Source organism: Mesoplodon bidens (genome assembly GCF_964165515.1).
Source record: "Mesoplodon bidens genome assembly, chromosome: 11".
Lineage (NCBI taxonomy): Eukaryota > Metazoa > Chordata > Mammalia > Artiodactyla > Ziphiidae > Mesoplodon > Mesoplodon bidens.
Genome location: NC_138167.1, coordinates 72,386,621 through 72,411,696, shown reverse-complemented (window position 1 = coordinate 72,411,696; position 25,076 = coordinate 72,386,621). Strand labels below are relative to the sequence as shown.

General features: G+C 40.0%; 1 protein-coding gene across 1 annotated transcript; it reads left to right on the top strand.

The window, feature by feature from the left end:
* The first annotated feature begins 3,192 nt into the window (after nucleotides 1–3,192).
* PWP1 (PWP1 homolog, endonuclein) lies at nucleotides 3,193–24,752 on the top strand. Its single transcript, XM_081248701.1, has 15 exons — nucleotides 3,193–3,412; nucleotides 5,690–5,748; nucleotides 5,885–6,069; nucleotides 7,390–7,475; nucleotides 7,576–7,672; nucleotides 10,146–10,256; nucleotides 11,113–11,243; nucleotides 11,879–11,940; nucleotides 18,024–18,120; nucleotides 18,790–18,851; nucleotides 20,085–20,196; nucleotides 21,931–22,021; nucleotides 22,114–22,235; nucleotides 23,465–23,570; nucleotides 24,400–24,752. The coding sequence occupies exons 1-15, from the start codon at nucleotides 3,341–3,343 to the stop codon at nucleotides 24,507–24,509; spliced, it is 1,503 nt and encodes a 500-aa protein (XP_081104827.1). The 5' UTR covers nucleotides 3,193–3,340; the 3' UTR covers nucleotides 24,510–24,752.
* Nucleotides 24,753–25,076: the final 324 nt, after the last annotated feature.

The following is a 25,076-nucleotide window of genomic DNA, read 5'->3' as shown; positions in this document are numbered from 1 at the left end:
AAAGTCAGCAAGGTATGTGACCATTTACTGTGTGACACTAGGCAAGCTAGTGTGTGACACTAGCCTGATGTCTCTGGACTTCAGTTTAGAACTCTGATATCATTCATTTATTCAACAAATATTTACAGTATTTACTGTGCCAGGCACCATGCTAGGTGTTGGCTCTGCTGTACTAACAAAACCCTCAGGGTTCCTATTTTCATGAAAATGGAAAAAAAGTTCAGTTCTAGAAAAATAAATTTGATTGTGTCACTGTAAAATCTGTTTGTGGTAGAAGTCTCTAGCACTTAGTAACTGGTAGCTATTATTAGTCCTTCCACTCCTTATCAGCTAATATTGCAGGGTTAGCTATAGGAGGGGCAAGAAATAGAGCCTAGTGTAACGGGGGGGGGTACCACACACTTCACTCCCTTCCCTGGCTCAGGACCAATCTGAAATCATGTTTAGGAGCCTAATTATACCCAGCACTGAGCTAGAGGGTGTAGTGAGAGCCTTGTGTGGGCCTGGGTCCAATCCTCTGGGGCCTTTAGCTATAAGAATTGCCACCAAGTACATTCTTTCTGGCCTCTGGCAAAGAGGCTTTTCTGAGTCAGTGTGCCTAAGAATCAGGCTTAGAAATGGAACTACTTAAGCTCAATCTCTTTCTATTCTTGTAATAAGGAACTAATGATGCCAACTGCAGTTGGATTTCAAATCCTAAAGGGAATTCACAGCTTGGGTTGAAGTGGCAGAATGTCAGATCTAAACCCAGTAGAAGAGTGTAAGTTTAGTAGCCCAAAGTAGCCAGAGCCCTGCTGCACCTTCTATTATTTAATTTATTCATCCATTTTAACAAATATTTATCAAGTACCCACTCTGCACCAGGCACCATCATGCAGCAGCAGCTGGCTCTGAAGAAGGCAGCCCCCAGAGAAAACAGATCTAGAGGCGAATACTCAAATATGATCCCACTCCCGCGTACCAGGTGTGCACACCTGACTAGGCCCAGCCAGGTGTTAATAAATCAGCTTTTTATATATATCAGCTCATGTGCTCTGTTCTAAATATAGCCCAGGTTCTTGCCTGTTCCGGGTATTATTGCTGCATTTTAAAATGACCTCAAAATAAAACAAAACGATCTCAAAACTTAGTGGTTTGGTACTTAATGCCACTGACTTATACACTTAAAAATGATGAAAATGGTAAATCTAAGCATTAGATTATACTATGTATATTTTACCACAATAAAGAATTATGGAAGGATTAAAAAAACTTAATGGTTTTAAACAACCATTTAACTATGCTCACAGATTTGGGGGGGTCAAAATTGGGGGCAGGGCACAGTGGGGAGGGTTCATCTCTGCTCCACGGTGTCTGGGCCTCAGGTGGAAAAACTCAAAGGCTGGGGGTGAGGGATTTAGTGTCTGGGTGCTGGAATCATCTGAAGGCTCTTTCATTAACGTGTCTGGGTTGACTGTCTACTGGGGCACCCACATGTGGCCTCTCCACGTGGTTTGGCTTCCTCACCCTATAGTGGCCTCAGGGTAGTCAAACTTTTTATATGGCAGCTCAGAGCACCAAACATGAGTGTTTTGGGGGGGAAAAAAGGCAAAACCTGCATCCCACTTATGACCTAACCTTGGAATGTCTGTCACATTCTATACTGGTCAAAACAGTCATAAGCCTATCCAAACTCGAGGTTGGGGGGTGGATAGAATTACACTCCATGTTTTGATGGGAGAGCATCAAGATCACACTGTGGAAGAACACGTCTGAAGGAAAGATATTGTTGCAGCCACTTCTGAAAATAGAACCTGTCATACCACCTTTCAAAATGGGCTGAAAGCAAAGAAGCTACAGAGGAATCAGTTTAGATGAACAGAGCCCTGGAAGAGCTGAACACAGTCCGCCAACCTTAAGGATTAGCAGTTCACACCTGAGAGGATCCCTTCTCAGGCTGGGCAAGTGCCAAGGGCATCCGTCTGAGGTACAGAGTTGCCGGTGTCTAGTTGTAGTTCTGTCAGTCCCTAACTGTGTGTCATCTCACAGTAGTAAGGCTTTTCATCACTGAACTTCCTCACCTTTAAAATGGAGGTAATGCTTGATCACGTTTCACCAGCGTTGTTGCAAGAACCAAGCAAAATCTTGTGTGTAAGAAAAATGTGTTGCGAAAGTGCCCACAAATTGACCCCCCAGGTGGGCAGCCCACTTTGACAATGCATCTGGGGCAAACCACATGCTGCGGGTTCACCTTTGCCACCACTCTCTCTCCATAGCAGCCACCCTCCTGTTTTTGCTTGCCTGTCTCAGAGGTAGCAGCGAGAGATGGAAGCTCAGAGAGGGCAAATGACCTGGACAGGGTCACACAGCCAAGAAAAAGATCAAAACCTAGACCTTTATGCAATGCTAAGACTTTCTATTCTAAAGTCTCCAGCCACTGACATTTTCTAGTAGGTGACTCTGACCTTAGCTGAGAAGCCTGACAGATTATAGCCAGCATGTAGAGTCACACTGCCTGGGTTCATATCCTAGCTACTTACTAGCTGTGTGACCTTGGGAAAGATAATGTTTCCCCATATGTAAAATGGGAGCAAGACCTCCCACACAGGGTTAAGAAGTAACCAAGTTAATATAAGGCACTTAAAACGCCATCAAGCACTTTGTGTTTGCTACTGCTAGCTACAACCACTACTGTATACTTAGTATATAAGTAACATCCAAGAATGTAATGAAATATAAAGGGCAGAAGTATCTCCTTGAAATGATAAATTCATTTTGGGGGAATTCCCTGGTGGGCCTAGGGTTAGGACTCAGCGCTTTCACTGCCAGAGCGGGTTCGATCCCCGGTTGGGGAGCTAATATCCCGCAAACCGCGCGGCTCGGCCAGAAAAGAAAAAAAGATATATTCATTTTGGAGAAAGCTTTAAAAATAAACCTAAAACCTCTACCATTTGTCAGCTTTTAGTCAATGGAGGCAAAATAAAGGTCGGTGGAAATTTGCCTCTGATCCCTACAGTTCCATTTTCACTTATTTAGTCATTGCTTCCACGAAGCCTGCAGACACCGTCACAGGTGTCCTGTATAGCCCATTCACATCATCCCACACAGCACAGTCCAGCCCACGTAGATTCCTCGCCCAGCTGCTTCAGCTTCCAGCCCTTTCCCCACCCCTTTCCCGTTTAGGCGCCTTCGAATGACGTCAGAAGCGGGCGCCGACGCCACAGAAACCAGCGCCTCGCGCCTGTGCTTTACCGAGGCGCCTCCGGGAGCCCGTCGCGGGGCGTGTGGACCCGAGCGCGGCGGGGCTTCGAGACCCGCTGGGGCCAAGTCTTTAGCTTGAGGCGTCGCTGCGCCGAGGACGATGAACCGCAGCCGCCAGGTGACGTGTGTGGCCTGGGTCCGCTGCGGCGTGGCCAAAGAGACGCCAGACAAGGTGAGGCCTGGTCGCTCCGAGGTAGGGGGAGCGGCCTCTTTGCAGCACCCTGAGTCAGCCCCACCTGGGGATCTGGACCCGGAACGCGCGGCCCTGGCGCGGCTGGTGGGACTGGCGGGGTGAGGCCGGCTGTGGCCTGTTTGTCGTGATTAGGGTTGCGGCTCCGAGGGTCTGGGACTCCTGGGCCTGGGATCGGGGGCCCCGCCTCCTCACGGTCCCTTCCCCCAAGCCCAGCCCCACCCCCAGTCCGCAAACTCGTGGACCTCACGGGCTGGAAGGGGGCGGGGTGTTGCTCGGAAGGGGAGCTCCCCCAGAGCCTTCCTGACGACACCACGTCGTCTCCCACCACCCCAGTGCGTTTCCAGACATAATGCGAAGAGGGGGCACATATGTGAAACTCCACTTTCCACCCCTCCGCTCGGCGTTTAGAGGAATAAACTGGATGAAAGCTGTGGTGTAGAAAAGCTGGTATGGAGACCACGGTGTCGTGAGGCTGGGAGTTGAATTAGGAATTTCTCGCAGTAGTCCAAGTGAGATGTTGATGTGGCAGTGGGGATGCGAGGTAAACGCGACACGTCATGAAGGGAAAGCCTACAGGAGTGAGAGACTGAGTCTGTAGAAGAGGAGAAGATTACTTAAGTTATTCAGCAGATACTTACGAAGCGCTTTCTCTGTGCTAGGCATTGTTCAGGGTCCTGGGATAGGCATGAACAAAACAGGAAAAGTCCCTGCCTTTATGGAGTTGATACGTGCATATATAATACTATGTCAGTGGGAATAAATGCTACGAAAGAAGTAGGGACGGGGGAGTGTTTGTTTCAATGTTATTGAGCCAATTTCAACAGGGCACAGACTTTTGTTCACCAGTTTCTCCAGTGTTTGGCTCACAGTAGGCATTCAGTGCGGTATATGTAGAATAGGGACGGGAAACCACCTCATATTAAAAATTATTGAAGGAGGTAAGAGTTGTTGTTTAAAAGGAACATACAGCCTTTCAAATACTTGAAGACAGTGATTTCCAAACATGTCTACACATTGGAACCACTTGTGGAGCTTAAAAAAATACCTGCTCCCAAGTGTTGTGATTTAATTAGCCTGCAGTAGAGCCTGAACTTGTGAAAAGGTTCCCCATGTGATCCTAGTGTGCAGACAAATTGGGAGCCATTGCTTGAAGAGTTCATAGGAAGAAGAGATGGAATTTATTCTACCAAGTCCCAGGAAGGAAAACTCAAATCAGTAAGAGAAATTAGAAAAGTAAGTATCTTTTGATTAAACTTAAGAACCTTTAGTTTCTGGAGCTAACAGAATGTCATCACCCAAGAGGATTTCCCTATTATTAAAGGCCTTTTAGTACAAACTGCATGATTGTTTGATTCATCATCTATCATCAGGTATCCCTACCATGGGCAGAACACACAGTGACAAGGAGCTTACAGTTTAGCAGTGATACGGGCGTTTTTAAAAGGTACTGAAGCGGGGCTTCCCTGGTGGCACAGTGGTTGAGAGTCCGCCTACCAATGCAGGGGACACAGGTTTGTGCCCCAGTCCGGGAAGATCCCACATGCCGCGGAGCGGCTGGGCCCGTGAGCCATGGCCGCTGAGCCTGCGCGTCCGGAGCCTGTGCTCCACAACGGGAGAAGCCACAACAGTGAGAGGCCCGCGTACCGCAAAAAAAAAAAAAAAAAAAGGTACTGAAGCATTGATTAGGTGAGGGAATGCCAGTTTTTAAGTAAAGAGAATGACTTCAGTTTTGAACAGGATGTCCAAGTGGAGAGTCTTATAGGCAGTTGGAAAAGTGGAACTGCAGTATACAGGGCTAGAGAAGGGAAAGTTTGGAGTAATCTGTTCAGAGTTGGTGGCTTTCGTCTTGAGAATGAATGAGCTGTGCAAGGAAGTAACAGCGTAATGCGTGAATACTTGGCGGGGACCAGGGGAGAGAGCAGAGGACCAAGGCATGGGTGGTTTGTTTAGGAATCTCCACAGGAAGAATGGGGAGAAGCGGCCAAGGAGTTGGGGTAAGTGGAAGAAAATGAGAGGGGGTTTCGTAGAAGCCAGTTTATACAAGTCCGTCTTTTTTGAAAAAGACTGGAGAGGTAGACCGAACATGATTTTTTTTAACAGTTTTAGGTGAGAAGGATCTTAATTTGTAAGGACCTGTGAAAATTCCATTGGACTTTTGATGTCTTTTGAAGCTATGTTTTATATTAGTTTGTAAACTTCAAAGGCTTATAATGATTTCCTTAAATATATCATAATGAAATGTTTGGTCTTTTATAGGTAGAGCTTAGTAAAGAAGAAGTGAAACGTCTCATTGCTGAAGCAAAGGAAAAATTACAGTAAGTTTTGGGATGTTGACGCCTGTAGTAAAGTCCAGATGAAATGTAAATCTTAAACGATGACGACAAGGCGGTCTTGTTATTGAACGGTGCCTTTTGGGTGATCTTTTTACTTTTTATTTTTTCATTGGCATAGAGAAGAAGGTGGCAGTGATGAAGAGGAGACAGGTGATCCTACAGAAGATGGCATGCAGAGTGCCCGTACCCAGGCCCGACCTCAGGAGCCCCTGGAGGATGGCGACCCAGAGGATGACAGGACGCTGGATGATGATGAGCTGGCCGAGTACGCCTTAGACAAATATGATGAGGAAGGTGACCCAGGTTAGAATTCACCCACTTCTACTGGTTTTTAATCACAAACTCAGTGCGTTAGATCATGCTTCTAGTGTTCCATCAAAGCTTTACTCTGAGAATCTGTTGGCCTTTTTGTCAGTCAAATAATCGGGCTCAAGGAAGACAGCATGTTTCCTAAACTGATTTAAAAAATCAGTTCAACCCTCTAAGATCTAAAAAACAAAAAAAATGTTAGTATGGTATGTTTTATTGCAAGTAGTGGTTATGATAATCTGTAATTCATTTTTCTTTACCTGCAATGAGAGAGGAATTATTACCTCCATTTTACAGAAGAGAAAACAGGCTTACAGAGATGAAATAACTTTGCCAGTATCATGCAGCTGGTGATTAATGGAGCTGAGGTTTGAACATTCTCTGGCTCTAAAGCCTTCATGCTTTTCAGTGTACTTCACTAGATGCAGAGGATAGTTTTTGCCATTGGACTCTGGGTTGTGGGCCCCTCTGGGTTGGCTTCCATCCTACCAGGACAGAGTGCCATGGGAATACAGAGAAGGAAGAGCTAACCAGCCTGGAGAAAAGCCAGTCAGACACTGCTCCCTGATACTCTCTATACCTTGCAGAGTATTGACTCTTTCTCACCCAGTAGAGATTCCCGTCTCTGTTGCCTGTCAGATGTTTAAGACGTATTAGCCCTGCTTCCTTAAAGTAGCTTCTCCTGAAAATTAAGAGTATCTTCCTTCTCCTGAGTTCCATGTTGTTCGTGGTCTACTCTATGTCACCTTTGCAGACGTGCCATAAAAGAATGCCATTTTGGGGTAAGTTTGGTGAAAAGGGCGTGTAGTATCCTCTCTTTCAGATTCATTAGGCAAGTTAGCATATCAGTGGTTATGAGACATCTTGCAATAAAGAAACCTATTTAACTTTATGAGACTCATCATTGTTCAATTTTATTTGACCAAGCAACCCTTAATTTATTGTGTTGATACCAGTGTTTTAGGGACCTATTTATTTCCAGGTCTGCGAAGCCACCTCTCTGTAGCACTTTTGAATAATGATTACAAGGAGCAAACTAGAGGATCTGAGCAGAGTTCTAACATTGGTTTGATTTGATTCTTTTAATGGAAGACTGTGTATTCCAAGACTATCAGATGTGCATTCCAGGGCCAAATATAAATGGCTTTTAAACTCCTATTTATTATTATCCACTATTTCCTTTCCCAACTGTGGATGATCCAGTGTTCGTTACGAAATAGATGGTTGGATCTAAGTCTAAAGATGGGATGCCTTAGGAAAAATGCTTTTGTCAAAATGACTGTTTTACTCATTTTGTTTTATGAATTCTTACAGATACTGAAACTCTTGGTGAATCTCTTTTGGGTCTTACAGTCTATGGGAGTAATGATCAAGATCCTTATGTTACTCTGAAAGATACGGTAAATATCTTTATGGCTTTTCTAATTATGCTCCTTAAGTGTTTGAAAAACCTTCCCAAATATCTGATTCTAGTCAATGACTTTTTCTCTCTCCACTTAGGAGCAGTACGAACGTGAAGATTTCTTGATTAAGCCCAATGACAATCTCATAGTTTGTGGCCGAGCTGAACAGGACCAGTGCAATTTAGAGGTACATGGTAAGTGGGATACATCCCTTACTAAAAAGTTTTCTACTTAAGTGATACTAAAATAACCATCATAGTAACTATTATGGATTTCTAAGCACCAGATCCTTCTGTATTTCATTTAAGTTGGTTACCTAGTTAAATCAGACTTCCTGGTTATTGTGCCTGGGCATGTGTAGTCCAATGTGTTAGTTTGGTACTTGACTTTACTTATGGAAATAGGTCACCTGGAAGGTTCTAACTGGGTTTTTTTAATCTTTTGTTTAAACATTTTTGCCAGTTTTTAACTTCTTCCCCTCAATGGACAAAACCTGGAAGTAAAACTATTTTAAAATGCAAGAAAAAATTATAATCTCATTACCCTGAGGTAACTTTTTACCCTGGCTCTTTACTCCAGTTTGCTTTCTGGCTGTTTTTTCTTTATGTGGCAAAGACTACACTCAATATAATTTATCCTGCTTTTTTTCAGAGTCATTTCAAATAGACCCCCTTTTGCAAAACATTTTATTCTTTTCATAAAACTTCAGCATAGAGGCCCACATTTTTCTTCAGAGACCAAAACATTTTGGTCACCTTTCTGAGTGCAGAGAACGTTTGCACTAAAGCCAGAGGTGAATACAGTTGAACCTTGAACAACACGGGGTTGAACTGCATAGATCCACTTATATGCAGACTTTTGTTAATAGTAAATACTGCAATACTACACGATGTGAGTTTGGTTGGGATACAGAGGGTGGACTATAAGTTATACAGAGATTTCCTACTGTGCAAAGGGTTAGCATCCCTAACTTCTGCATTGTTCAAGGGTCAGCTGTACTTTGAATCTGAAGTAGGCAACGATTTGAATTTTTCTTTTTTATTGGAATTCTTAAATCAGATATTTCTTAATGTTGATATTTATTAATTCAACAAACATTAATGACTATTTTCTTAAAATAGACCTTTAAGATGTTTGGAATATTCTGCCTCCATATTTTCCCTTTTTCTTTTTTTTGCCCCTTCCTGTGTGCACACATCCTCGGACAGGTCCATTCGTGCCCAGATACTCTCCTTCCCCAACACTCTTCTGTTCATCTGTCTTAAAATTTTGAAGCTTTAAAGAGATTAATAGGCTAATGCCTTCTCTTATAGGAAACACAGTTATACAGTTTGAAAATTAAAACCCTTGGGTTTAATGTTTTACTCCATTTTTTAGCTTGGATTTCTTCACGGTCTTTAAGACTGCCCTCAGGAAGCCTATCAATCAGGCCATTTTTATTCCATGGCCCATTGTGATCTATTTATAAAGTCAAAAAGACTTTAAATAGCAAATACGTGAATGTGAAGTTACTCTCCTAATTATCTTTGAACTATTTACATATTTCAAATGTAAATCATGATGATGGAATTTTTAAAAGACCAATTCTAATTTCAAAAAATTGCAACTATTACGGTTTGTCATCGTTGATTTTTATGCATTCTTATTTGAGAATTTACTGTAGTCCTTCCTTTGAATCTCGTGAGCATTAGACAGGAGCTGAGAAGTTGAAGTAAAGCAGTTGTATTCCTACGTTGTTCTAGGTTAGGTCATCAACGATGTATTTTATTTGGATTTGGTGTGAATCTCCAGATTACCTAGTGTATCTCTGTTCAAGAATAATTTCAAAATTGCACTCTAAATCAAATCTGAATAATAAGCTGACATGGATAAAAGAAGATTATTTTAAGGCATCATCATCATTTTTATTTAAAATGTAAGCTGAGCACATTGACCATAGTTGAGGTTCTTGCAGGCCCACAACCTAATCATTTTGAACACATTCTTACCATAAAGTGATGTGACGGAGCATTACGTGGAATCTGCTGATCCCAAGATCTGTCCCAGATGCAGTGGTCTGAAGAATTTTTTTAAAATCCTTAGCTTGTCTTAACATTGCTTCTTTCTAGTAAACATATTGGGGGAAATTTCTGAGTACTTGGGCTCTATTTTTATCAGTGTTTCATTATGTAATTTTTAAAAGACTTCTTATTGATTTTAACAATAAATATTAAAGAAGCAATTTTTGACAGGCATTTAGACTTCTAAATATGAGTTATTTCTCTCCAGTGCTGATTTGTTCTTCTTTACTTATGGCCAGATAGACCTTTAAAAGATAAAGTAATAATGAAGTACTTCTTAGGGAGACCTCTCTTTTGTTTTCTGTAATTGGTGAACCAGAAGGTAGGACCATTTTAGCCGGGGAACATGCAGATGGAGTATTCAGGCAGATGTCAATTCTCTGTCAGTGTTCCTGTTCCCCTTTGGGGCACACCAGGTGCTGGGAATATATTTGACATGAAAAATTTCTGCCGAGCAGTAAATACTTTGGAATGTCTTTAATGTCATAAAATATGTCTCACTTTAATCAAGTGTCTCCCATAGGTTTAAAAGGGAGAATCTTTTCTTTTGAGTGGGATCTGATTTCTCATTCTGATGTAATAAATTCTCTTTTCCCAATCTTCTCAGTTTATAATCGAGAAGAAGATTCTTTTTATGTCCACCATGATATCCTCTTGTCTGCATACCCTTTGAGTGTGGAATGGCTGAATTTCGATCCTAGCCCGGATGATTCAACTGGTAATTAGAAAACTTGAGATTGCTCAATGGTTCTACTCCTATGTATTTTTCCTAGCCACATAAGTTACCTATTCTGTATGAATGTTTTCATAATTATTGATGGTTTATGAAGTTAGTGTTATTTTATGAAGTTATATAGTTCTCCAAACACAGTCACTTAATTGTTTTGGGTCTGTGTGTCTCCAGACTTTGGACAGGCTAAGGAGGTTGCTGCTCCCCTGTAGGCAGAAGGACAGGGCCTGGAAGCTTTGGGTCTGCAGAACTGTGTGAAGGTCTCCTAAAAACCCAAACCTATACACTGGCATGGTGTGTCTGATGGTACCAGCTAGAGTTTAGTGCATGACCCTTTTCAGAAATCATCAAGGTAAACCAAAATGAAGAAAGAATTGGGCTCTCGTGTTAGTCCCTTTGGCCACAGCTGCACAGTACTAGTTGCCCCTGCATACTTCTTAACAAGCATCAAAACTGTTAATACTCAGACCTTACATCTGGTTTGCAAAGCTTGTTCACATTCATGATCTAATCAAATCCTCATCCTCACAACAGTCTACGAAGGTAGGAAGGGTTTTCTCATGACATAAGTGAGGACCCTGGGACGGGGAGGCCCTTGTTATTCAAATTGTGGTCTGAGGACCGGCAGCACAGCATTGCCATCACCTGGGAGCCAGTTAGAAATGCAGTTTTGGGGCCCCACCCAAGACCTGAAACTGAATCTGCATTTTAACAACATTCAGGTGGTGTACACACATACGAAAGTTTGAGAGAAACTGCTCTAAGCCATGACACAGTTTATCTGAAGTGTAATGTATTTCATTAGGAGTTGTATTTTAAATCATAAGTATATCATCTCCTGTAGGAAATTACATTGCTGTGGGAAACATGACCCCCGTTATTGAAGTGTGGGACCTTGATATAGTGGACTCTTTGGAGCCAGTCTTTACACTTGGAAGTAAGCTATCAAAAAAGAAGAAAAAGAAAGGAAAGAAGGTAAACAAGCTAATAGATATTTAAACTCTGATGACAAACAGAGAGGTTTTTGGGGCTGGGGACGGGGGATGGGAACATGTACTTTTACAATTAGACACTTTTGGTGAAATAGGACAGGTAATTATGAAGTTACTCTAGTTTCTAGTTTTGCAAAGCCCATCCAAAGAAAAATTGACTTCTGATTATATAAAACCTCCACTGGCACGTTATTCATCCTTACACAAAACAAATTACTCTTAAGATTATGATCTTCCTTCATATAGAGTAGCTATTCACACTAAAATGCTATTTTTGAACTTTTAAAGTATTTCTATTTAGCCTTGAGTATGTTGAATTCTAAATATCCATGTATTCCTGTAGCTTTTAAAACTGCCAGGTTTTTGGTGGGGGAGAGATGGGTGGGGTGGGGATTGACCTGTAGAATTATAGCACCTAGATTAAGAACCACTATAGTTTCTTTCCTGTAAAGAACATTTATCACGTCTCTCAAGAGGAGGAAAAGGTGTTTCTTTCCCTAGATATTTGGGCAAGTTTACTTAAAATCAAAATAAGGTTTAAAGAATCTTACAAATTAATATACCAATTTTATTTGGGGGTGTACTTTAATACCAAAAGTAATTAAACAACTATTACAGAATTCCTCAGCAGATGGGCATACCGATGCTGTCCTTGACCTTTCTTGGAATAAGCTGATCAGGTAAAAAATACCATTTGCAGGATTGTTAAAGACGGTAACCATCGTGATTTTACCTCTTGTCTACACTTATCTCTCTACATTGTGAGTTTCGCATCTTTGTGTCCACGTTTTATTTTTTTTTCCTGCAGTACAAGCTGCTGGAAGGCAGGAGCTCTGCTGTCTGTATCCTTGCACCTCCCAGCATCACCTGCCAGCTCTTCACTTAGTAGATGCTCATTACATATTTGGGGGCCAAGTGCCCTCCTCTCTAATACCACTGGGGAGAAACAGTATGTACTGCAGTGCCAGTGGTGCAGTAGAATTGTTTCTTCAGGGAAGACGTTTTTCTCACTTCATTTAGTTTTCACATCTCATCCACGTGTTCTTTATATATATTTTTTCAACTGTGGTAAAATTTATGTAACATTACCATTTTAACCACTTTTAGGTATACAGATCATTGGACATTTTTGCACATTGTTGTGCAAAACGATTACCACCATTCAACTCCAGAACCTTTTCATCTTCCAGAACTGAAACTATATGCCCATTAAACAATAACTCCCCATTTCCTGCTCCCCCCAGGCCCTAGTAACTACCGTTCTACTTTCTGTCTCTATGAGTTGACTCCTCCAGGTACTTTTTTTTTTTTTTTTAACATCTTTATTAGAGTATAATTGCTTTACAATGGTGTGTTAGTTTCTGCTTTATAACAAAGTGAATCAGCTATACATATACATATATCCCCATATCTCCTCCCTCTTGCGTCTCCCTCTTATAAGTGGAATCATACAGTATTTGTCCTCTTGTGACTGGCTTACTTCACTTAGCAAAAGTTGTAGCATTTTCTTTCCTTTTAAGGCTGAATAATATTCCATTGTGCATATATGCCATATTTTGTTTATCCATCTGTTGATGGACACCTGGGTTGCTTCCACGTCTTGGCTTTTGTGAACAATGCTGCTGTTATTGACACAGATATAAATAACATGGGTTTGCGTGTATCTGTTAGAGTCCCTGCTTTCAGTTCTTTTGAATATATAGCCAAAAGTGGAATTGCTGGATCTAATGGTAGTTCTATGTTTACCTTTTTGAGGAACCACCATACTGTTTTCTACAGCAATTGCACCATTTACCTCCCCTCCAGCAGTGCACAAGGGTTCCAGTTTTTCCACATCCTCTCCATCACTTGATACCTTCTGTTTTTGTTATTGTTGTTTTCATAATAGCCATCCAAACAGGTGTGATGTGGTATCTCATTGCAGTTTTTTTTAATATAAATTTTTAAATTTATTTTATATTATTATCATTTATTTATTTATTAGTTTTGGCTGTGTTGGGTCTTCGTTGCTGTGCGCGGGCTTTCTCTAGTTGCCACGAGCAGGGGCTGCTCTTCGTTGCGGTGCGTGGGCTTCTCACTGCGGTGGCTTCTCTTGTTGCAGAGCACAGGCTCTAGGGTGTGCGGGCTTCAGTAGATGTGGCGCGTGGGCTCAGTAGTTGTGGCTCGTGGGCTCTAGAGCGCAGGCTCAATAGTTGTGGCGCACGGGCTTAGTTGCTCCGCAGCATGTGGGATCTTCCCAGACCAGGGCTTGAACCCGTGTCCCCTGCATTGGCAGGAGGATTCTTAACCACTGCGCCACCAGGGAAGCCCTCATTGCAGTTTTGATTTGCATTTCCCTAATGATTAGTGCTGTTGATCATCTTTTCAAGGACTTATTGGCCATTTTTATATATTCTTTGGAGATATGTCTATCCAAGTCTTTTTGTCCATTTTTCAGTTGGGTTGTTTGGTTTTTTGTTGTTGAGTTGTGTGAGTTCTTTATTCTGAATGTTAATCTCTTATGAGATATATGATGTGCCAATATTTTCCTCCATTCGATTGGTTGCCTTTAACTCTATTGAAGTGTCCTTTGATGCACAGAAGTTTTTCATTTTGATGTAGTACAGTTCATTTTTACTTTTGTTGCCTGTGCTTTTAGTATTATAGCCAAGAAATCATTGCCAAATCCATTGTCATGAAGATTTTCCCCTAAAAGTTTTATAGTTTTAGCTCTTAAGTTTAAGTCTTTGATCCATTTTGAGTTAATTTTTCTATACTGTGTAAGGTAAGGGTTCACCTTAATTCTTTTGCATGTCATCCACATATTTTTCATACTTATCCTTAAACAACAATTACTTCAAAGGGGCCATTTTCCTAATAGTGTAGTTGTTTTGAGGGGCTGCTAAGGCAAGGGAGGTAAGCATTAGGTTGAGTACAGCTTACTTAAGGGGGGTAAGAACAAACTGGATTACCCAGGGCACTTTTTTTTAAAGCATTTCTATTACACTGGACACTTTATAATTGTGAGCATTCTAAGGAAGATCCCAGAGTGCTGGCTTACTGAGGGATATCCTATCTTGTTTGTATTCAGACCTTTTCAGAGTTACAACTATTTGGGGAAATGGACCTGAGAAAGTTGTTTAGGTTAGTATTTCCCAAACATAGCTGCAAATCAGAAACTTCTGGGTAACCCTTTAAAGTACAAGTCCTAGTCTCTAATCCCCCAAGATTGAGTCAGTCGTTCTGGAGCAGGGGCCCAAGAATCTGTTGCTGTTTTTGTTTTTATTTTCAAAGCTTCCCCAGATGAATCTCTTGCTGCCGGGCTACAGGCAGTTGTTCGGGTTTTGCTTGAATTGGCCCTGACCCTGACGAATGGGCAGATAACTAAGAGATCTAATAATGAGTGTACCATGCTTTTAGAAACCCAGTTTTATTTATAAATTCTTATATAGCAACTCTTACTTTGAGCAACTGAAAGGTCTTTCTAATGGAACAACTCTCCTCAGTATTCCAACTGACTGGTCAGTTCCTTTCCCCACCCACAGTTGGTTCCATTTAGATCCTTATCAGCACCCGCGTACTCCCTTCCTTCCCCATCTGCACTCACATCTCTAACTTCAGTGCCACACATTTCTTTGCTCCTTCACTCTCCTTTCCCAATCTTACTTTAGATTTTGGTTCTCCTTTCCCCTTTCTTTACTGAAAAGGTGCAGTATGCTTTAAAATATGTCCCATACTCTGGTGCACAGAGTTCAGGATTATGGTGAGGAATAACATGTTGCCCTTGTTACTGGTGGGGCCCTTGGTTTCTAGTAAAATCCTCCCAGGAAAAAAAAAAATGCATGTTCTCTGCTAATTCATACTCTTGTTGGAGTGCTCTTCTTGCGGTTGGAGTGTTCAGAAGTTTTGTTTTTGTTTTTTTAGTCTCACACAATAAGAACTTTAATGTGGGAGGAATCTCAGATATTTTTGGAATGACTGGGATGAAAAATGTACTGTGGAATTTTAACTTTTTGCTGTTGGGAGACATAGAATATAAATAAACTAGATACTGGGAATTTAAATTAATATTTAATTTATAAAATGCTAAGGACTTAAAACATTGTGACCTGTATGTGGGACTTAATGGTAGAAAAAGGCTAGCATGACCTGAATATACATGATCCTCCTAGGAGACCTTGCATGTATCACTGAAATGTGAGTTACAAAACTGAAAGTAGTTTGTATAGTGGAAGTAATTTATTGAGGAAATAATGTCTGAAAATGAGTCCATCAGCATTTTATTTCAACAGTATATTGGTTTTCTGAACAAAAACATGACTGTCACTAATGGCCTAATTTTGTGTTGAGCCGTGGTAAAGTTCGATGTTGAAGAATGAGCTTTCAATTTCAGGAGTATCTGTATTTTTAGGAGGCAGCTAACATTTATCAAGGGCCTGCTATGTCCCAGTTACTCAGCCAGGTTCTTGCATAGCAGCTCTTTGAGGTTGGTTGTTTCATTCTCATTGGCAGGCAAGTGGCAACACCAAGACTCCATTTCAGGTTTTCTGGGCCCTAAAGCCTGTGTTCCGCTGTAGAACTACATTATTAGCACTTGATCCCTAAGAGGTAGACATATCGGGTTTCTTCTGTTAATAGCATTTAATGCTCTTTTTTAAGGAAGAAAAAAAAAACAGTTGAGATGTAATTCATACTATATGACCTAGCAAGTACACATGTCATAAAATCCACTCTTTTAAAGTATATAATTCAGTAGTTTTCAGTAGATTCACAAAGTTATGCAGCCATCACCACTGTCTAATTCCATAACATTTTCATCAGTCCAAAAACCATGCCATACTCATTAGCAGTCACTCCTCGTTCTCCTGTCCCTCCAGCCCCTGGTAGCTACTCATGCTTTCTGTCTCTGTGGATTTGCCTATTCTGGACATTTCCTAGAAATGGAATCATATAATAATACATGGCCATATATATCTGGCTTCTGTCACTTAGCATAATGTTTTCAAGGTCCATCCATGCTGCAGCATATATCAGTACATCATTTTCTATTGCTGAATAATATTCTCTTGTATGGATATACCACATTTTGTGTATCCATTCACCAGTTAATGGACATTTAGTTTGTTTTTGCCTATTATGAATAATTCTGCTGTGAACATTCATGAACAAGTTTTTGCATGGACATATGTTTTCATTTTATTGGATACATACCTAAGAGTTTAATTGCTAGGTCATATGGTAGTGTCTCTACCATTTACATTCCCACCAGCAATGTAGGGGGGTTCCAGTTTCTCTACATCTTGCTAGCCCTTGTCTGTCTTTTTCATTATAGCCATCTTGCGAGTAGGAAGTGGTATCCCGTTTTGTTTTTTTTTTAATAAATTTATTTTATTTTTGGCTGTGTTGTGTCTTCATTTCTGTGTGAGGGCTTTCTCTAGTTGCGGGGAGCGGGGGCCACTCTTCATCGCGGTGCGCGGGCCTCTCACTGTCACGGCCTCTCTTGTTGCGGAGCACAGGCTCCAGACGCGCAGGCTCAGTAGCTGTGGCTCACTGGCTTAGTTGCTCCGCGGCATGTGGGATCTTCCCAGACCAGGGCTCGAACCTGTGTCCCCTGCATTGGCAGGCAGATTCTCAACCACTGCGCCACCAGGGAAGCCCGGTATCCCGTTTTTTTGATTTTCATTGCCCTAATGACTAATGGTGTTGAGCATCTTTTCACCTGTTCATTGGCCATTTGTATATCTTCTTTGGAGAAATGTCTGTTCAGATCCTTTGCCCATCTTCTGATTGGGTTTGTCTTTTTTATTATTTGGTTGGGAGTTCTTTATGTATTCTAGATACAAGCACTTTATCACATATATGATTTACAAATATCTTCTCCTGTGGGTTGTGTTTTCACTTTCTTAGTAGTCTTATTTGCAACACAAAAGTTTTTCATGCTGATGATATCCAGTTTATTTCTTTTGTTTTTGCTTTTGGTGTCATATCTAGGAAACCATTGCCTAACCCATTGTCAGGAAGATTTATACCTGGGGTTTTTTGGGTTTTTTTTTTTTTTGAGTGCTTTAGAGTTTTAGCTGTTATGTTTAGTAGACCTATGATCTATTTTGAATCACTTTTTGTGTATAGTGTGAGGTAGGGCTCTATCTTCTTTTTTTTGCTGTAGAATATCCAATTGACCCTGAGTCATTTGTTGAAGATACTGTTTTTTTCCCTATTGAACAAAGAACGAATGCTCTTGGCACCCTTGTCAAAAACCAGTGAACACAAGAACATAAATTTGAGGCTTTAATTCTGGACTCTTCTATTCTGTATGTCTGTCCTATGCCAGTACCACATTGTTACGATTACTGTTGTTTTTCAGTCAGTTTTGAAATCAGGAACTGTGAACTTTTCAACTTGCTCTCCTTTTTTCGAGATTATTTTGACTAGTCTGGGTCCCTTGCATTTCCATATCAATTTTAAAACCAGCATTCAGTTTTCTGCAAAAGGGTCAGCTGGGATTGTGGTTGAATCTATAAATCAATCTGTAGTTGGCAATATTTCTGTCTTAATGTTAAGCCTTCCAGTCCGTGAGCATGAAATGACCTTCCATTAATTTAGATACTCTTTAATTTCCTTCAACAATCTTTTCTTGTTTTCAGTATATTAAAAATCTTGCTTTTCTCTTGTTAAATTTATTCCTAAGTATTTTATTCTTTTTGATGGTATTGTAAATGGAATTCTTACATGTAATCCTCTTGATTTTTAAAAGATTACCTGATTTGTTTCCTCCCGTTCTCAGAAATGTACTGGCCAGTGCATCAGCTGATAACACTGTTATTCTGTGGGATATGTCCTTGGGGAAACCAGCAGCCAGCCTTGCCATACATACAGACAAGGTATGGTGATTTAATGGATAAAAGAGATTCTAAAAAATGTGAGACATATATTGACTACAAATAATCCCAAACATTTATATATGGCTTTTTGTGAATTACAAAGTGCTTTGACATGCTATCTCACTGGATCCTTCACAGAGCCCTTTGTGATAGTTACAATTACCCACCTGAGAGATGCAAAAATGGGTGCAGAAAGGTGAAGTGACTAGGAACATTAGTGCTTTGCAGCATTTTTACAGTCTCCTAAAAAGGGATGAAGGGGTATCAGTCACCAAATAGGGTTAAAGAATTTAACAGATGTTACTACAGAACCCAGGGATCTAATGTGCTAATGTACATTGTGAAACTTCCAGAATGTGTGGAGTTGCCTAGTAAGTTTGACAGCTCCCATTTTTTCTTCTGATTATACTTCAGCATTTGAGGGACATAGGTATACTGCCAAGCACACTTTGGGAAATGCTGCATTGTGTCTTTTAAGTGTCAGCCTTTATTTGGAAGTATGTTTTGTCCTTTTGATTATGCAGTACATTTACGTTTCTTTAAATAGTACTACATTTCAAAGGGGAAAAACCTGTAGAAACACTGCCAAATTGGGTCTCACCAAGTATAAGGCAGTTTTACCAAACCAAAACAAACATTGATCTATTCATTTATGTTTCTTCCTTTTAGGTCCAGACTCTCCAGTTTCATCCATTTGAAGCACAGACTCTGATTTCTGGATCATACGATAAGTAAGAAAGCATTTCAGGAATTATTGCTGTCATTTTTGTCCTCTTGAACTGATTCAGAAAGTATCACTTGATGCTCAGGTAGAATTTATTACTGAGGCTTTTATGTGTTTAAATTTGTAGGAGTACTCATTTGTCCTTTCAGCTTGACCCTTTCAATCTGCAAGGGAATATGGTTCTGTTATAATGTAGTTCCTAACTAGCAACTACTTTGATTTTTTTAGAGGGTGTATGAGTTAGACATTGCTGTGAAATAAGCCATCCCAAAATTCAGTGACTTAAAGCAGTGAACATTTATTTCTTATCCCCTGCAGGGTTGAGCTAATCGAGGCTAGATTCAGCTGGTAGCTCTGCTCATCTTGGCTTGTTTAGGCTGGGCCCGGAGACCTGGCTCTCCTCCTCGTGTTTCACATCTTCCTGGGACCAGTGGGCTGGCCCACACCTGTTGCCATAGCAAGGTCAGGAGTACAAGCAGAGACACCAAGGCCTCTTAAGACCTGGGCTCAGACCTAATACACGTCTCTCTTACTCTTGGCCAAAATAGACGTCACATGGAGTGGGAAATGAACCCTGCCTTTAGGGGAGGAACTGTCAAATCACCGACAGAGGGCTTGGATGTAGGGAGAGGTGAAGAATTGGGACCACTGTGGTCAACCACAGGGGGGTTTCCACTCATATGTGTGCTTTTTACAGATTGGGTCTGAAGGTATGAGAGGTAGCTAGTAGAAACAGAAACCAACTTGCAGTCTTTATTTTGATACCTTACCCTTTTGAAGAGTCCTATATTTACATTTTTTAGTTGGGATTCATGCAAAAATTGCAAAAGTCTGTTTTCGGTTCCCCCAACAGAGTAGCCTACTTGTCAAGAGTAAATGTGGCTGAGATGTGAGTTATCTGGCTCTGAGCACTACTGGGGAAGGGGAAATTAGAAATTGTCCCGTTCTTTTGGAAATAGAGAGGATTCATTTTGGAAGTAGAGGATTCAGTCTGGGGGAGGTCAAGGCCACTGTGACATCCAGAGCTACCAGTGTCTTCAAGTGACAGGACCAGAGTCCACCAATTAGTAAAAATCAACTCTTCTACTTTCAGATGAGTTGATTTTTCTACTTAAAATAGGCTTTAAATAATTGGATCTTTATTTCATGGTGTTGTTTTATTACCATTTCATTAAAAATAAACTAAAACATACAGGAAAATTGAACTCTTAAAACCCTAACTTTGCCTGAACACATCCAGGTCGGTGGCTTTGTATGACTGCCGAAGTCCAGAGGAAGGCCATCGAATGTGGCGATTCAGTGGGCAGATCGAGAGAGTGACTTGGAATCACTTTTCACCTTGTCATTTTTTGGTAAGAGTGTGCATATTACTGTTTATCAGGTTATTAATGACTATTTTTCTTTACTTCCATTGTAGAGAGAATCTCTGAAAAGCTTTTTCTGTATTAACAGTGTGAAGTATTTGGGTTTGAGTTTTCTTTAAAAAAAAAAAAAAGATTTTTAATAAGAGAACAATGGATTTGCCACAAAAAAAACAGTGAACATGGAAATGATTTTGCTAATTTCCAATCATTCCAAAGTGTCACATTTTATTAGTTGTAATTAGTTGATCATTTTAAAATTACTTTGAAATACTAAGCATGAGTAATATTCTTTTTATGTTTTTTAATGGTTAAAGCAGTCCAAAAAATATTCCTTTATTTATATATTAGTACTTAAATGGAGCTCCAGTGATGCAAATGCTAGCCTATTTACTTAATATAGCACTTAATATACCACCATCTCCCAGATAGAAAGTTTACGATCATTTTGTAAATACCCTTAATATCTGTAGGATAACAGTTTTCCATGTAGGATCCAAAGATGCCACTGACATTTCAATCCATGGAAAAATAAAATCCCAGCTTTTATTCAGAAGGGAAGATTAATTAGAGAAATTGTGATACATCCATATATTGCCTAATTTTCCTAAAGCAAATACCTAGTGCTTTGTAAATGAGGAAAGGAATTCTTTAAAAAACAGCTTTCTTAAAATATGTGAGCAATTTTACTAAGTTTCCTGCACTTGTGGGAACATTTAATCTCCTCTGTGCGGAGTTGCATGCAGTTCCCAGCTGAGCTCCCTTAAGCCAGATTTCATCTTACAGTTACCAGGCGTGAAGTCCCAGTTATATTTGAATGTTGTACTGTACTTTGGCTCTCAGCAGGCAGGCACACATATTTCCTGAGGTTATTTGCTAACAAATGGTTATCAGTACTAAATTCACAAATATTTAGGGAAATGGAAAGTAATCAAAATAAAATTGTTTACCTCTTTCCCTCCAGTCTCAAAGGATGGGATCTCCCTCTTCTGTTTTTATGCCCATCTGCAGCTCCACCTTCAAGACTGCATCAGTTGTCCTTTTTTCCCCTCCCTTTTTCCTGTCCTGGCTGTTGCCCTTGGCCTGTAATATAGGCTCAAGTTTTTGTCTCCTGTCCTTGACTGGGTCTCTTAATTCCTTCAAAATTTTCTCTTCCTTTCTTCAACGTGGAACTGTAATCTGCCTTTCAGTCCTTATCTAATTAAATCTCTTTGCCAAAATATTGACAGCATTGTCACTCCTTTCTTTAGAACCCCTCTTTCCTTGGCTTCTTTAACATTGTTATTCCCTCCTCCCTCTTTGATTCTTACTTCTGTGAGCTCCTCCTCAGCCTGTACCGTAAGTGGCTGTGCTCTCCAGGTCTCTGTCCTCAACACAGTGCTCTTAATTATACACTCCCAGGGTGTATCTCCTCTGTTCTCAGTGGATGTAACTTCTACCTCTGTGCTTCCATATCTCTGCAGTCTGTATCACTACCACAGCTTCATACTCATATCCAACTGCCTAATAGACATGTCAGCTAAACTAGTCCTTGTAAGAACCAACTTGACTTATCCACCCACAAGTAAATTCTTTATGTCCATGTTAATTTGTAATAAGCTCTTCAGGTAAGTCAGGTACATAGCTGATTTTCACAATGATTTATACTATTTACTAAATTTTTATACTATTTGCTAAGTTTTATTGTCATGTAATATTACCTTGCCCATCTTTTACTCTTTCCAGGCCAGTACAGATGACGGCTTTGTATATAATTTGGATGCACGTTCAGATAAGCCAATTTTTACACTTAATGCACACAATGATGAAATTTCTGGTGAGCAAGAATACTGTTTCTTTCATCTCTATTAACCTATGATGAAGTATATTTATCTCAAAGTGAGAGTCTCTGAACTAATCTTCCTCTAGGTCTTGATCTAAGTAGTCAAATCAAGGGCTGTCTTGTGACTGCATCAGCGGACAAGTATGTGAAGATCTGGGACATATTAGGAGATAGGCCAAGCCTAGTTCACTCTAGGGACATGAAAATGGTAAGAATATCCCTGGGCATCTTGGTTTTTTTCTGTTTCTGATCTGTCGTTTGTCTTTCTCTAGGAATCATTGCACTAAAGAATATGGATTTGTTGGGAGGTTAATTTGGGGCTTAGTCAAATTTGTGGAAGTTTTATAACTTAGGACAGTTTGGGGAGAAATCATTGACTAGCTGGTTCCTTTTCCAACTCCCATGATTAACAGTTGCTGGGGAAAACAAGGATGATGAGGGGGTGGTTTTCAAGGACACAAGTGGAATGGCCACATTTTTTTTTTTAACTTTTTATTTTGTATTGGAGTACAGTTGATTAACAATGTTAGTTTCAGGTATACAGTAAAGTGATTCAGTTATACATACACATGTATCTGTTCTTTTTCAAATTCTTGAACCTTTATAGGGCACCACAGGGGTTGAGGTCAGTTTATCACCTACTTCTTTGTATAACTAGTTCTTCTACACTGAAATTGATTACTATATAGTAGCAAGAGTTTTAGAAATAACTGGAATTCAATAATAACTGGAATTCAATAATTCATTCATCAAATATTTATTGAGCATATACTGTATGCCAGGCACTAAATTATAAAAATTGCAGACATAAAACACTGCACACAGCTGTTTAAAATTGTGTATATGTGTGTATATATATAAATATCTGTGGAAAGGCAGGTTACAGAGCAGTTTTTATAGCATCATTCCATGCACATATTTAAATACTTAAGTCTTTGAATGCTTATATTTAAATCTAGAAGACCCTGTCCCAAAACATGAACAGCTGGTTATCTCAGAGTGATTTTTATACTTTTTTGTATTTTCTATGATGCATATGTTATCTAGTAATAAAGCTGAAATTTTAAATGATTGAATAATGACATCTGGTATCAGCATCATTACTTAAAAAGGAGAATTAAAGTTTCTGGGAATATTTAGCAGATTAGATTAATTAGGAAATCCCTATTAGAATGACAGTGGAGATGAGAGACCTGAGTGGTCAGAGCATACACCTGTTCTCACAGAATGTCCATCATGCTGAACTTGTCCAGCTTTGTATTGTAGAGATAGTTCTTCCAACTTGACTGAACTACCTTTGCAAGAGCCTTGAAAGAGATTCTGGTGAGTTGGTTTTGAGTAACCATTCCAATCATAGGTTCTTGTAGACAGGAGTAGGGATTGAGATTAGAGCTTTCTGGAAAGACTGAATTCACTGACTTTGTATTCTCTTCTCAGGGAGTTCTCTTCTGTTCTTCCTGTTGCCCTGATTTGCCATTTATTTATGCTTTTGGAGGTCAGAAAGAAGGGCTTCGGGTCTGGGATATAAGCACAATCTCTTCAGGTAAGAATCTTAATTTCCTGCTTTTTCTGGATGAGTTCTATAAGGGCTAAAGTAGTAGAATCTGTGGCTTGAATACATTAAGGAGATAATGAAGGTGGATCCAGTGTTCATCCTCTAGTACAGTCTGCTTAGGAGACAGATAAGATCAAATTGTAATTTGGAAATGTTCATGTTCACAAATAAATGTGTCTTCACACTTTAGATAATTTTTAAATATCTTTATGACAAAATTTGAATTTTAAAAACGAAAGATTTTATTGGAAAGCTGGAAGGATATATAGTGTGGTCTCAAAGAATGGCCCTCCTCTTCCCAGTTCGCAGTGTGAATAAATCTGGCTTTTTTCAACTACTTCCTAGAAAATCCACCTTTCCCGAAGGGGTCATTCTGTTCCCTTCTAATACTTCCTGATTGTTCCCTCCACTGGGGTCCTAAATCCAAAAAGTTCTATTCTGATCATGATACAGAGAAAGATGAAGGTAGGAAACGATCAGAAGTACAATAAGGGAAGGAGAGAGTCACTGTTATAAGGGCTTGGACATCTGTTATCAAGGTGCATTTGATAAAATCCAGGACAAGGCAAAGAAAGTAAAGTATTTTAAAAAGGAGGACCAATTTAAAACATAGTTAAAACTTCATTCAGGACATTATCTTGGACTTTTGAGTTGGTTACTTACCCATTTATAAAGTGCTAAATATATACTTTTCAAAACAAAATCTCCATCACAGGGTGGAGAACCTCATTGCTCATGTCTACATTTTAGTCTCTTTATATTATAGGTTCTTAGTTTTCTGATAGGGTGGCTTCTTAACCATTTATTTATGTTTTAGTAAATGAAGCATTTGGAAGACGAGAGAGGCTTGTTCTCGGCAATACAAGAAATTCATCTGTTAGTGGCCCTTTTGGGAGCAGGAGCTCAGCAACACCAATGGAGTCTTAATGAAGAGCATACAGTTTCCTGTTTTATTTACCCTAACTCAGTTTTTTAAAGCTGGCCTAAAGGTGTTCCCTGCTGCAGCCATCAAAATGACTGAAACAAAATTGCCTGACATTCCTCTCTGAAGCTGTGGTGGCAGCACAAACAAACAGGGCTGGTCTTTGTGCTAACCTTTCAAGCATGTGGTCTATAGGGCTCCACTTGCATTTCTTGAAAGGGATAATAAAAAAGGTTTTTTAAAAATAATTCCTTAAGTATGCCATTTGTCACAGGTAGTCTAGGTTTGTAAAATAAGTAGTACTTCATAGAATTTTAAGAGAGGAAAATCCTCTAATCTTAAAAGATAGGTAAACCCAGGCCTAGAAAAGTGGTAATTAGGCCAAGATTGCACAGTAGACCATGAGCACAGGCAGGCCCCTCTGGGACACTTTCCTGACCAGCTGTTCTCCAATTAGTGCTCATGACTTACTTATAAGTGTTCTTAGTGCTACTCTCTTAAAAGTGGCATGCCTTTTTTTGTCCATAGCATAGTATTCAGTGTTACCAAACAAAAGAGGCATTACATAATGA